This window comes from Archocentrus centrarchus, chromosome 9 (assembly GCF_007364275.1).
Source record: "Archocentrus centrarchus isolate MPI-CPG fArcCen1 chromosome 9, fArcCen1, whole genome shotgun sequence".
Classification (NCBI taxonomy): Eukaryota; Metazoa; Chordata; class Actinopteri; order Cichliformes; family Cichlidae; genus Archocentrus; species Archocentrus centrarchus.
The window spans coordinates 21,022,208-21,035,062 of record NC_044354.1 but is presented as its reverse complement, the minus strand read 5'-3'; the positions used below and the strand labels follow the sequence as shown (position 1 = coordinate 21,035,062).

At 40.3% G+C, this 12,855-nt stretch overlaps 1 protein-coding gene across 2 annotated transcripts in view; it reads left to right on the top strand.

Moving 5' to 3' along the window:
• The window catches only part of LOC115785478 (piwi-like protein 1), a 49,277-nt gene that overhangs the window by 32,025 nt on the left and 4,397 nt on the right, over nt 1-12,855 (top strand). The window contains exons 1-11 of one of the 2 annotated variants that reach the window (XM_030737144.1): nt 614-752; nt 1,186-1,255; nt 8,872-8,974; nt 9,331-9,459; nt 9,561-9,775; nt 9,904-10,025; nt 10,246-10,326; nt 11,752-11,949; nt 12,078-12,186; nt 12,424-12,550; nt 12,665-12,782. In XM_030737144.1, coding sequence (XP_030593004.1) covers nt 1,187-1,255; nt 8,872-8,974; nt 9,331-9,459; nt 9,561-9,775; nt 9,904-10,025; nt 10,246-10,326; nt 11,752-11,949; nt 12,078-12,186; nt 12,424-12,550; nt 12,665-12,782 — 1,271 coding nt within the window. In that variant the 5' untranslated portion in view covers nt 614-752; nt 1,186. Of the gene's footprint in view, nt 1-613; nt 753-1,185; nt 1,256-8,871; nt 8,975-9,330; nt 9,460-9,560; nt 9,776-9,903; nt 10,026-10,245; nt 10,327-11,751; nt 11,950-12,077; nt 12,187-12,423; nt 12,551-12,664; nt 12,783-12,855 lie in introns of those variants that run through there. The other variant, XM_030737145.1, reaches the window with a different exon arrangement.

The window sequence follows — 12,855 nt, the reverse complement described above, 5'->3', positions numbered from 1 at the left end:
TGTTACACCTGTTCAAAAGCTTGTTAACACACACACTTCCCTCATCTATTTAATCATGAAAGGTTCAGGCACTATTCATGCCAGTATCACCTGACTTTTTTTTTTTTTCTTCACCTTTACTGAGTTGACTGCTCACTAGAAGAACATTGATAAATACCTCTTTAAAAAGGTAATCTCTCACAGATCATATCTCACAGTGTTCACAAACTCTAAGTTATCCTTGTAAAAGCTGGCGTTTTGGGAAACATTTTCCTCTTAGTGAGCTGTGGGGTGAAAGGTCAGTTTAGCTGTATACTGGTGATTCATAAACTAGCAACCTTTGAGGCCCCCATCAGAGTCTGGGTGAATTATGTTAGTAGGCAGCCAGAGCCTAAATCTACTCTGCAACTTTGCTGACATCTAGTGGCCAAAATTGAAATCACACTGTAAAAAATGGACACACAACAGTATCAGGTTAAATAGACCACTCCGCTTAAAAATATAGTTCAGAGGTTTTGTGGACATTTATTTTTCCAGCAACACTTAAATACCGTCGTGGTCGGATTTATTTTGAGGATATGTATTTATAATATACAGTGATACATCATTTAATCTGAAGATGTGTTTGGAGAAAGGCAACGGAACTCACTAGCGTATTAATTTTGTCGGTTGAGCCACCTATAAGAAAATTGCGCCTTTTTGTTTTTGTCCCATTTGCCCAACGAACCTGCTAAGAGTTTTGTGGGCTGTAACACGAAAAAAAATCTCCAAAGGTGAGTATTCTTAGGAGATATTACCCAGCATGTGTTGATAACCACATTAAAATGTTGTGAGTGACTCTCAATGTCAGGTTTAATATAAATTCTCACAGACCTTCAGCTCATGGTTAATCGTTAATTAGCTAACAACAGGTGGGGGTATATTTAAAAAAAACAAACGAACTACAATGTAAAGTTAGAGGTCTTGGGTAACGCGTGCAATTAATGTGCTAACAAAAATATCGACTCTTCAACTGTGAGAGGTTTTTGTTAGATTTTTTTCGGATTTTTGCTAACATGTGGTGGTTAGCTAGCATCGGGTTTAACCTTGCAATTTGACCCAAAGATGGCGGATGTCAGTGTGTCTGCAAGGGTATCAGATTTTTTCAGCTGGATGTTTTTGTTAGTGAAAAGATAAACGGTAATCATAGCAATTTTTTTCCGTAAGGATGACTGGCCGGGCAAGAGCGAGGTCAAGAGGCAGAGCACGCGGGCAGGAGACGGCAGCACCTGGAGCGGTAAGAGCTCTGAATCTGTTTGAAGGGGACTTTGATTTTTATTTTTATCGTTCCACTGGTGAATGGGATGGATGGATAGGCTTTTTTTGGGGTGGGGTCGGGGGCAGCTTGATTCAAGAAGCAAAAGTGGTGCATACACAGGGTTTCCGCAGGGTAGTAAAAAGTAGTAAATTAAATGAGGTCAAATTAAGGCTAGTAAAAGGTAGTAAACAGAATTTGACTTGGTAGTAAATTTTTCATCACCCCTTCAATATATTTTGACTTTTCCATTGATGCAAACTTTTTGTTTTAAGTTGTTTAACTATAAGATCTGTATAGAAATATAACTACTCAGCAGAACCCGAGCTGACGTTGATAGACGAGCGGTTCCACTGTCCGATCTGCTGTGCGCATGCGCGGAGCCATTTTGCGCCTCGTCATGGGAAAATGTAGTTTTCACAACTTTGGCTCGATGACCCGGCAAAGACTGGCTTAACCCTCCGGAGTGCGCTGGCGCGTCAAAATGACATCGCCGATTTTAGATGACGTAGCATCGGGACCTGATGCCATGAATCGAAAGTGCAGACTTCAAACTATGTACCAGTTTTTAAATTACGTTGATAGGCCAAGTAAAACCAGAGTTATGCCCAATAATTTACACCATGCTTTTTCCTGTATATTGTCCTCACCTTCGATGTGCATTTTGTGCAGAAAGAAACGGCGAAAATGTGAGTTTCGCTAACAGGAAGTGCTTGCTAATAAAAACAAACAAACAAAAAAATTCCCGACAACCCCTTTCCTATTGGTGGGAAAATCAACCAATCAGAAAATTATGCAGTAACACGATGCATTTGGGTGCATTTGACTGCTGAGGAGCAGGTGAAAAAGTGGTAAAAGAGACAACATTACTGGCAAGTTTTGCCTGTGATGGGCCCCTCAGTCTTGTGGAGGACAAACTGTTTTTTGAGGTGGCATAAATAATTTGTCTAGCATCTTAATGTGAGTCCTGATTGCTCTGCCAATAGTTGTACACAAAAACACCTGAGGCCATTCCTGCTTTTAATGTGAATAATTGTATTTAACTTTATTTACTATATTTTTACACAAGTTTTGCAAATTTACAAATTATATTTGCATTTTAATTGTAAAAATAATTCGTTAAGCATGTTTGTGATTTTTAACTTTTTTCTACTCTGATTTTATGTTTTTATGTGATTGTAAGTCCAATGTCTTAATACAGTATGTCAAAATGAAAAAATAACTATACAGTCACACACATGAGGTCGTGCTGGAAAAAAAAAAAAATGATACCAAACAAAGCAAGGTAAACAGTTTCTACGGTCAACTATGAAGCTAAAAGCAAAAATAGTCAAAAATGGCCAAATATACCCTGGACCCCAGAAGATCATGCAGAATGATCAAGAGGTGTTTTCTAAAGTGTGCATAAAAAATATAAATTTGACCTGAAGCGGTGTGACGGCGATCAAATAACGCCGAGCATCCACCATTCACCAGTAGTGGATTTGTGCTCATGTTGAGCAGATCCCTATTTTGTTTTTTGGTGCTACACAAAGCGCTGCGACTGCAACCTCAAGGTCAGCTACGAGCACAAGTATTGCCGTCACACCTCAGCAGCAAACCAGTATTCCAATATTCAGGGTTCGTACGGGTGCTGGAAATCCTTGAAAATGCTTGAATTTTAATATTGTCCTTTCAAGGTTTGAAAAGTGCTTGCATTTTGGATATAGTGCTTGAAAGTGCTTGAAATTGTAACCGCTTTTTTTTGTAAATAAAAATATAACTATCTGGTTGAACAGTTCGCTTATGAAACGGAGAAATAAAATGAGTCATAAAGTCTAAAATGAAAATTTCTCCGCGTGGGTCTGGCCTGCCTGTCTGCATGTGATCTGTCACTCTGTTTGTGACCACGCCCCTCCCCCGAAGACAGAGAGTGGCCGTTTTAATGAGTGTTCACTGGAAAACTGCAAAGTCCAATTATGGATCAGACGAATATGGAATACTTTTAAGTCAAAAGTTACAAACATAATCCCCGCAAATAATGTCATTCCTCGCGAGTAAATTCAACAGCGTAGAACTCAGCGCATCCACGGAGGCGCTCTCGTTCACTTGTACACCACTGCGCCGTTTTGTGGTCTGCAGCGATATGGCCTCCGATCTGGCGGATCAATTCAAAGGCTTCATTGAATTTTCTAAAATAGGCCATCATCGATTCACAGAAAGACTCAATAACGATATTAGACAGGAATAAGCTGAGTGCGGCGCAGCAGGTGTGGAAAGCAGCCAAAACCGCCGAAGATAAATTCAACAAGGAAGTGGAAGTATTGTTCCAAAAAGCTGAATCAAAAATGTAAGCCGTACGCAGTAAACCGCAGAAAACCATGATGGATTTTATTCAGAAGGTATGTACATTAATTCTATATGTTCCTGGCGTGTTGTCATCTATGCTTATATTTGTACGCAATCTGGTGATTGACGGCTGGCACTGCTGCCAAGTTTTGTGTAAGAAAACTCGCTGTTGGCTGTCTTAAAACTCGCCAAAGGACGAATCGAGGACCGGGGGTGGGGTTAGGTGTCCCCCTCAGTGCCGAAGAGAGGTCCGGGCGATGCCACAGCGTAGGAAGGGCCGCAGTATTGCTGTATGTACACAAAACACGGCGACAACGGAATTTTCATGTTTCCGGTGTTGTGCCAAAAAGTGATTTCCGATTTTATTTTTTATTTTTTTACTGTATTATCTTTCTTATATCGGTAAATAGACTGTGGCGCACAGGATTTATCCATCCATCCATTCGCTTCCGCTCATCCAGGTCGCCAGCCTGTTGCAGGGCCAACACAGAGACAAACAACCTTTCACACACACACATTCACGCTGTCATTGTCATGGGCAATTTAGTGTAGCCAATTAACCTAACCCCAGTAAGTGCATGTCTTTAGAATGTGGGAGGAAACCGGAGTACCCGGAGGAAACCCACGCAAGCACGGGGAGAACATGCAAACTCCACACAGAGAGAGGGAGAGGCCCAGGCCAAGGTGGAATCAAACCCAGGGCTTCCAGATGTTATTCTAACTGTGAGGCAGCAGTGCTAACCACTGCGCCACCGTGCTGCTGCACAGGATTTATGAAGGGCTTATATATAAAATGAAGAAATGACTTGTTTTGCAAATATATTTATGACTGCATTACTGTATCAGCATTATAATCAGTCCAGTCGTTTTTGGCTACCCTTTATAGAACTATAATGTTACATTTGTTGCAATTTCTGCAGCCCTCTTGGCAGATCTCTCAGGAAAAAATACATTTTTAATGTCAATGATAATTTTGACCTTCATTAATAAAGAATATATGAAAGGCACTTTGCCAAGAAGTGATTGCAGCTTCTACCTGTGACAGGAGTGTTGTTTCTCGCTCAGAATGACATAATATCATTCACGAGAGATGTGTTTGACACAGATGTTTCACAGATGTTAGGCCAAAAATTAATCTACAGCCATTTAAATACAACCAATAATTTTTTGGGGGGAAATACTGGAAATCATTTTTTTGGAACAACACGGCATATCTCTAAAACTCCTCAAAAGTCCCCGATGACACCGGGAAAAGTCACTAAATTTGATGCTGGTCACTTTTTGGACAAAAAAAAAAAGTCACTAGGGGGGTCTGAAAAGTCCAAGTGACAAAGTCACTAAGTTGGCAACACTATCTGCCGGTGTTGCCAAAAATTGCAGCTTCTACCATGTGACAGGAGTGTTATTTATGACTCAAAATGAGTTGACATCATTCATGAGAGATAATATTCGAGATATGCTTGACAGACCATACGTCAGCAAGTAATTTACAACTATATAAATACCAGCAATCATTTTTTTGGAAAATACTGGAAATCATTTTTTGGCACAAGACCCGCTATTCAGATGATACAGTGGTATGCAGATGTTTGGCCACCCCTGATAATTGTCATGATTTTCCTTTATAAATCATTGGTTGTTCAGATCAGCAGTTTCAGTTAAATATATCATAAAGCAGATGAACACAGGGATATTTGAGAAGTGAAATAAAGTTTACAGGATTTACAGAAAGTCTTCAATAATTATTTAAACAAAATTAGGCAGGTGCATAATTTTGGGCACCCCAACAGAAAATTTCATCAATATTTAGTAGATCCTCCTTTTGCAGAAATAACAGCCTCTAAACTCTTCCTATAGCTTCCAATGAGAGTCTGGATTCTGGTTGAAGGTATTTTGGACCGTTCTTCTTTACAAAACATCTCCAGTTCAGTCAGGTTTGATGGTTTCTGAGCACGGACAGCCCGCTTTAAATCCCACCACAGATTTTCAATAATATTCAGGTCTGGGACTGAGATGGCCGTTCCAGAACGTTGTACTTGTTCCTCTGCATGAACGCCTCAGTAGATTCTGAGCAGTGTTTAGGGTTGTTGTCTTGTTGAAGTATCCAGCCCCGGCACAACTTCAACTTTGTCACTGATTCTTGAACATTGTTCTCAAGAATCTGCTGATATTGACTGGGATCCATGTGACCCTCAACTTTAACAAGATTCCCAGTACCTGCACTGGCCCCACAGCCCCACAGCATGATGGAACCACCACCAAATGTTACTGTGGGCACCAAGTGTTTGTCTTGGAGTGCTGTGTTCTTTTCCCACCATGCATACCGCCCCTTGTTATGTCCAAATAACGCAGTTTAGTTTCATGAGTCCACAGCACCTTATTCCAAAATGAAGCTGGCTTGTCCAAATATGCTTTAGCGACTCTGTTTGTGGCGTGTGTGCAGAAAAGGCTTCTTCTGCATTACTGTCCCATACAGCCTCTCCTTGTGCAAAGTGCGCTCAATAGTTGAATGATGCACAGTGACACCATCTGCAGCAACATGATGTTGTAGGTCTTTGGAGCTGCTCTGTGGGTTGACTATGACTGTTCTCACCATCCTTCTCCTCTGCCTATCTGAGGTTTTTCTTGGCCTGCCACTTCAGGCCTTAACTAGAACTGTGCCTGTGGTCTTCCATTTCCTCACTATGTTCCTCACAGTGGAAACTGACAGCTGAAATCTCTGAGAGAGCTTTTTGGATCCTTCCCCTAAACCATGTACATTTTGCGTACATGCAGTGCAATACAATGTTTTAATGGATAGGCAAGAGTATATTTACTACCAAGATATCCAGAATTTTTCAACACCGGGATGTGTTTTTAATACTTCCTATTACATTAAAATACCACCAAACCAGGAGAAATTAAATGTCATGAAAAAATATCAACATTTTCTTTGTACACTTTTGGGGAGGGGGTCTGAAAAAGAGTAAACTTTGGAAAATGTTGATAATTGTGAATGACCCCTTATTGTGCTGGAAAATCATGAAAATCGACCTTGGAAGTGCTTAAAAGTTGCTTGAATTTGATCCTGGAAAAGGTGTACGAACCCTGAATATTGTATTGAAAAATAAATCATCAGCTTGTGAAACTTGAATTTCATTGCATTTTGTTTATATTCTTAAAAAAACAAATTTAGACAGATTCAACTCATTGTCATTGTGCGCACAAGGCACACGATGAAATGATTGTTCCAGATCACTCATCCAGAGACAAGCATCTGCGGTCATGCAGCCAGAGACTGGCACTACTGCTGGGCAATGTGGTTTAAGTGTCTTGCCCAAGGACACAACGCAGCACAGGGACTCAAACCGGCAACTCACCGGCTGCAAGACAGGCGCCTACCTACTGCGCAACTTTTTGAAATGTGTTCGGAATATTAATGTGTATGAGGTCTTAGTCAAGACAAGGTCACAGTTACACCTTCAAGTAAGTGGGATAAAGTCTTATCTTTGGTGAGAGATGGGCGATCATCTTACATGGCTTAGTGCTGTGAATCCACCGCTACCACAAAAAAGGCTGCTGCTCGATTTCGTCCTGGTAGTAAAAATATTTTAGAGGTAGTAAAAATAGGTAGTAAAAGGTAGTAAATTAAACTCTAGGATTCCTGTATAAACCCTGATAGTTTCTAAAACGGCATGACCGATTGGAAGACGGCAGTCCACATTGCAGTATTACATTTGTAATGCTCTGTATCTGTAATGTTAAAAAAAAAAAAAAAAAAAAAAGCAATTGCCACTGTCACCCCCCTCCCCCCCTGAAATTTATCTCACTCACCAGCATAGTCACTCCTTTTGCTCTGGTGTCCATTATTAAAGTCTACCTGACAAAACAATCTCGACAGCTGGTATTTGTATAAATAAAAGTGAAGTGAATGTCAAGAAAAGTAGAGAAAGTCTGTGTAGGGTGTATGTTTTTGCAGCATTGTTGCCATAAATTAAACATTTGCAAATGTCACATCTGTCATCCACAGGGCTCATTGTTGTTATTGCCCATAACAATGGACTTGTTCTCCTTCCCTGTATTAACTGAAATGTCATTATTTTTGTACCAGTATAAAATGGGGATATCCGCGATTACTCGACAAGATGACTAATCGTAGCTATTGTTAGCCTAATTATTAAGGTTTTAATTAACCCAGTGCTGGTAAGTTTGTCCTAAATGTTATGCAGCCATCTGCCACCAGATGGAGCTGCAGCCCTTACATCATTATAGAAAAATGTCATAATGTAAGCGCACCTCCTGAGAAACACCCTTCCTGCCCTGCATTTCCAGTTTGTAGAAAGAAGCAAAAAAACTAGTGGGACAAATGTGTTTGTGCCTTAAACACTGAATGTAGGACCCAGGAGGGGACAAAAGTGCCAGCATTTTATGTTTCTGTTGGCCGAAACTGCATGCAAAACACCGGGACACAACCGAAAGGTAATTAACACACACAATGCACCGGCACAGGTATGAACGCAGCAACAACATCGGCCACTTATGTCGTAGCAGCTGAAGTCTGAATCGGGGTAAGCTGGAGGAGGAGGAGGCTGGGCGAGAGGGAGGGCTGGGCTCTGCTGATACCAACCTGGATAGGAGGAAGAAAGATAATGCGCGGCACACTTTTAATTCGCAATTTATTAATTTTTTTTTGGATGTTATTTTCTCATATTCAATGATGCGTGAACATCGTTTGCAGTAACGCGTTTTCATATATTTATATCAATTGATTTTATGCTTTTATCCTTTGTCATTTGGAGTATAACATGCAGTGTTCACAATGCGCGATGTTCGGTGCTGCACAGTTAAGCAGCATTTAAAGTGATTGATCAAGAAGAATGCGATTAATGGTTTCAGATTCCTCTGGTTAGACAGCTTTTGTCATTGTCCATTAAACAAGCATAAAATTTAATTTGATATCTGAGCGTTTCTTAGTTTTAGGCTAGTCAGTCTCTTTTTTTTTTTTTGTTTTTTTTTCCCTTGTTTAGTCAACTATGAAATTAATTGCCAGGAACATCCCTAGTATGAAATATTTGTGAGGACACTGTATTGCACAAAATTCAGAAGCAAATTGAGTAGATTCTATGAGGGATGCCGTGTTTATTAAAGAGACATGGAAAATGTTTGTCCAAGCCTAATTCTGCTTAGAGAAAATGTGTCTGCAAAGACGTTACCGTTCTTGCAGCGAATTGACATGCTTAACGGTACATCACATCTCCAGCCTTTTTTTTTTTTTTTCTTTCTTTTTTAAGAGCCAGGTCCAAGAGCCGGCACCATCAGCTTCTCCTTCCACAGAAGGAGACCTGGGTGGTAGAGGGAGACAGAAAGGTGCTCCAGGGCCCTTTAGTGCAGAAGGTACGCTCAAACAGAAGGCTGTGCTACATTTGTATTTGTGTCAAATGATCTTTCTTTTTTTTAATCCATGTAGAAATGCTGTTAAAAATGTAAACTGACAGGTCTTCAGTATAGTGTAACCTGCAGACCGAGATGTTAATCACAATACGGGGAACTGGGTTCTTTAAACTTGGGAGTTGGACTGGAAAAAAAATACACTCTATATACTTGTGATTAGTTAAAACATTTTCTGTGCATTCCTACAACTGCTAAATGTGCAGATTCTAAATTGGTAGACCTGTACTCTGTTAGCATTTTGTTTTTACATTCATATCAATGAATGTCGACTGTTAACAGTCTTCATTTGTTTTCATTAGCTGTTCTACAGATTTCGGCTGGATTTCAGCAGGTGAAACTTGGAGAAAGAGGTGGACGCCGCCGGGATTTTCATGATGCAGGAGTTCACACCAGGCAGGAGATGGTGCATGTGAAGGACTCCAAATGTGGTCTGTCATTCAAAGTCAAGACACACAAATGTAACTTGATATCATCTTTGTGGAGGATTGTAAATTACTCTTTAAAACTCTTTGCATGTTCACTTCCACAGGAGTAACTGGTAATGCAATCCAGTTGACTGCAAACTTCTTTCGCATCCTGTCCCGCCCTCAGTGGGTTTTGTATCAGTACCATGTGGACTTTGAACCACAAATGGAGTCTCGACGCCTGAGATCTGCCCTCCTCTTCCAGCACGAGGAAACACTTGGCTCAGCACGAAGCTTTGATGGCGCTCTGCTCTTTCTGCCTCACAGATTGCACAGCAAGGTACTGACACTCCTGTGCCACTTGCAGAAATGTTACTTGGAATTTGATTTTAGAATTTTGTTGGCTCTTCATTGGTAATTTGAAAACACTTGTGTCCTTTGGACAAACCTGGATTTCCCCTTGTTTAGGAGACGGTGGTCTATAGCGAGACCAAGAATGGAGAGAAGGTTCAGATAACCATCACCCTGACCAATGAACTGCCACCCTCTTCACTAGTGTGCATTCAGTTTTACAATATCATATTCAGAAGGTAGGTCTTCCACAGTTCAGGGCTTCTTCAAAAAGTGATGCACAGCAATAATTTGTAATGCATCTGCCAATTTAATGATTTGATTCGCTGCTGATTTGTAGTTATATTTGTTCCTTGTTAAAGTCATCACGTGTGATGACAAAAGTTTTGATATCAGTACAACTCACCAAAGTGGTTCAGATGACTGGAAACTTCAATGTCTCCTGTTTAATTTCTACAGGATCTTGAGAATTCTCAACATGCAGCAGATTGGACGCAACTACTACAACCCCAGCGATCCACTTAACATCCCACAGCACAAGTATAGTAATTTTTTTTAATGTAAAATATCATGGTTTTTAATATTTGAGGCCTAACATACAGATAACATTGGTATGTATTGGCATAACAAATATACTGTATTTCATTTTGTCAGTACAGAAAAGCATGGACCCTTTGTATTACATATTCACAGCACAATAGGTTCCCACACCAGGCCTTAATTTTTTCCCACTTGTGGACGGTGTAGTTTTACCAGCTGAACCGGTTCCCACAGACTGTTTAATTTGAGACGATTATTGTTTATCAACTTTTGCTTATCACAGGGTTCGTATTGGGGTGCTGGAAATCTTTGAAAATGCTTGGATTTTAATATTATTTTCAAGGTTTGAAAAGTGCTTGAATTTTGGATATAGTGCTTGAAACTGCTTGAAATTATAATTTTTTTTAAATAAAAAAATATATATATCTGCTTATGAGATGGAGAAAGAAAATGAGATTGAAAGTCTTAAATGAAAATTTCTCTGCCTGGCCTGCACGTCTGCATGTGGCCTGTCAGTCCCGCCCCTCCCCCTGGAGACAAATTGTCGCCGTTTGTTTTAATGAGTGTTGGCTGGAAAACTGCAAATTCCAACTATGGATAAGACCAGTATGGAATTTAGGTTGTTTTTTTTTAAAAATCACGTGAGAATAAACATAATCCGCACAAATGATGTCTTTCTGCGAGCGCAGGTATTCGTTCCTCATGAGTAAATTCAACAACTGACGTGCTTAGAACTCAGCAGCCGCGCGCACAAAGAAGCTTCGCGCCCGCGCTGCTGCAGGTTCACGCTCTCATCAGGAAACTAAGAGGGCAGAGCTGAATTCTTTGCCCGTGAAGAAACTGACTTTTGACCTTTGGGCGGAGCCTATGGAGATTGATCACTTTGATAGATAGTTCATGTTGCTGCGTTAGACCGTGGCAGCAACGTGAGGGCTGTTTTAAACCGGATTTGCTCACAATCTGGAGAAAAAAAGTTTCCAGAATTAACTATCAGTAGTTGTTTTCTGTCAATTGACTAATTGCATAATACCATCTTTGAATGTGATTAAAAATGTGATATAATTGAGTAAAATCTTGAAGACCTTGAATGTGCTTAAAAGGTGCTTGAAATTGACCCTGGAAAAGGTGCATAAACCCTGTTATCTACAGGCATTTAAAAAAACAGCCTAAATTGTGTGATATTCTGTTACATCTGGAGCCTTTCAAACTCATTAATAACAAAAAAACAAAAGAGAACAATGTACTAACTATTCTAAAGAACTTCTGTAGCTTCATATTTTGCTACTTTCCTTGGTCACTATATCAAACTGAAATATCTTCTGTGTTGGTTGATCAAAGCAATGCGATGCTTCCCATCCATCCGTTCTCTTCAGCTTATCAAACATTAATATGGAGTGAAAGAGAGATTCTGTCCTTTTATGTTAGGCTGACCATCTGGCCAGGTTATAGCAGCGCCATCTTGCACTACGAGTCGTCCATCATGATGTGCACTGACGTGAGCCACAAGGTGCTGCGCAGTGAGACGGTCCTGGACTTTATGGTCAACTTGAGGCAGCAATGTGGAGATCAACGCTTCCATGACATCTGTGAGAAAGAGCTCATTGGGCTCATAGTCCTTACCAAGTAAGCGCCACCAAGTCATGCATTGATTATTTAGTACTTGAGAGGTTATCACTCTGACAGATACATTTGTTTCACAGTACATCTGTATAATACACAGCTTGCTACTTGTGTTTATTTCCAATGTTTAGGTACAACAACAAAACCTACAGGGTTGATGGCATTGCTTGGGATCACACTCCCAACAACACATTCAAGAGGGGAGAGGCAGACATCTCCTTCAAGAACTACTACAAGAGAGTGAGTGTTATGCACTCAGCATAAGTATTGGTGTAGCTGAGAAATATTTGACACAAACTTTATTTCAATACACAAACAGTGATTTGCACAAGCAAATCTGAGAAATAAAGTAGATTATTAGACTTAAATTGGGATTGTGCAAAATGTAAACAATTTGCATTTAAAGTTGAATACCACCTTAGTGGCACATGGCCTGAGCTGCAGTCCACACTTAAATATTTAACTTTGTGTTCATAGCAATATGGCCTGGATATCAGTGATGGAAACCAGGTGCTGCTGATCAGCTATGTGAAGAAGATGGCTGTTGCTGGAGCTCCACCTCCTGGCCCAGCCATGCTTATCCCAGAGCTGTGCTACCTTACAGGTTTAATCTTGTTCTGTTGTGTTGAGAGCTTTTCACATGTACCGGTCTTCCTTTTAATCTGAAAGCATTTGAAATCATTCATAAAATGTTAACATAACTGATCATGTTTAACAGGCTTGACTGATAAGATGAGGGCTGATTTCAGCATCATGAAGGACTTGAGTACCCACACCAGACTGACCCCAGAGCAGAGGGAGGGACGCCTCAACAGATTTATGACTAATATCCAGAAGTAGGTCATTAATGTAGTGGAATTAAACAGTTGACTGTCTGCTTAGGGCTAAATGCGTCAAACTCTGTTGCAA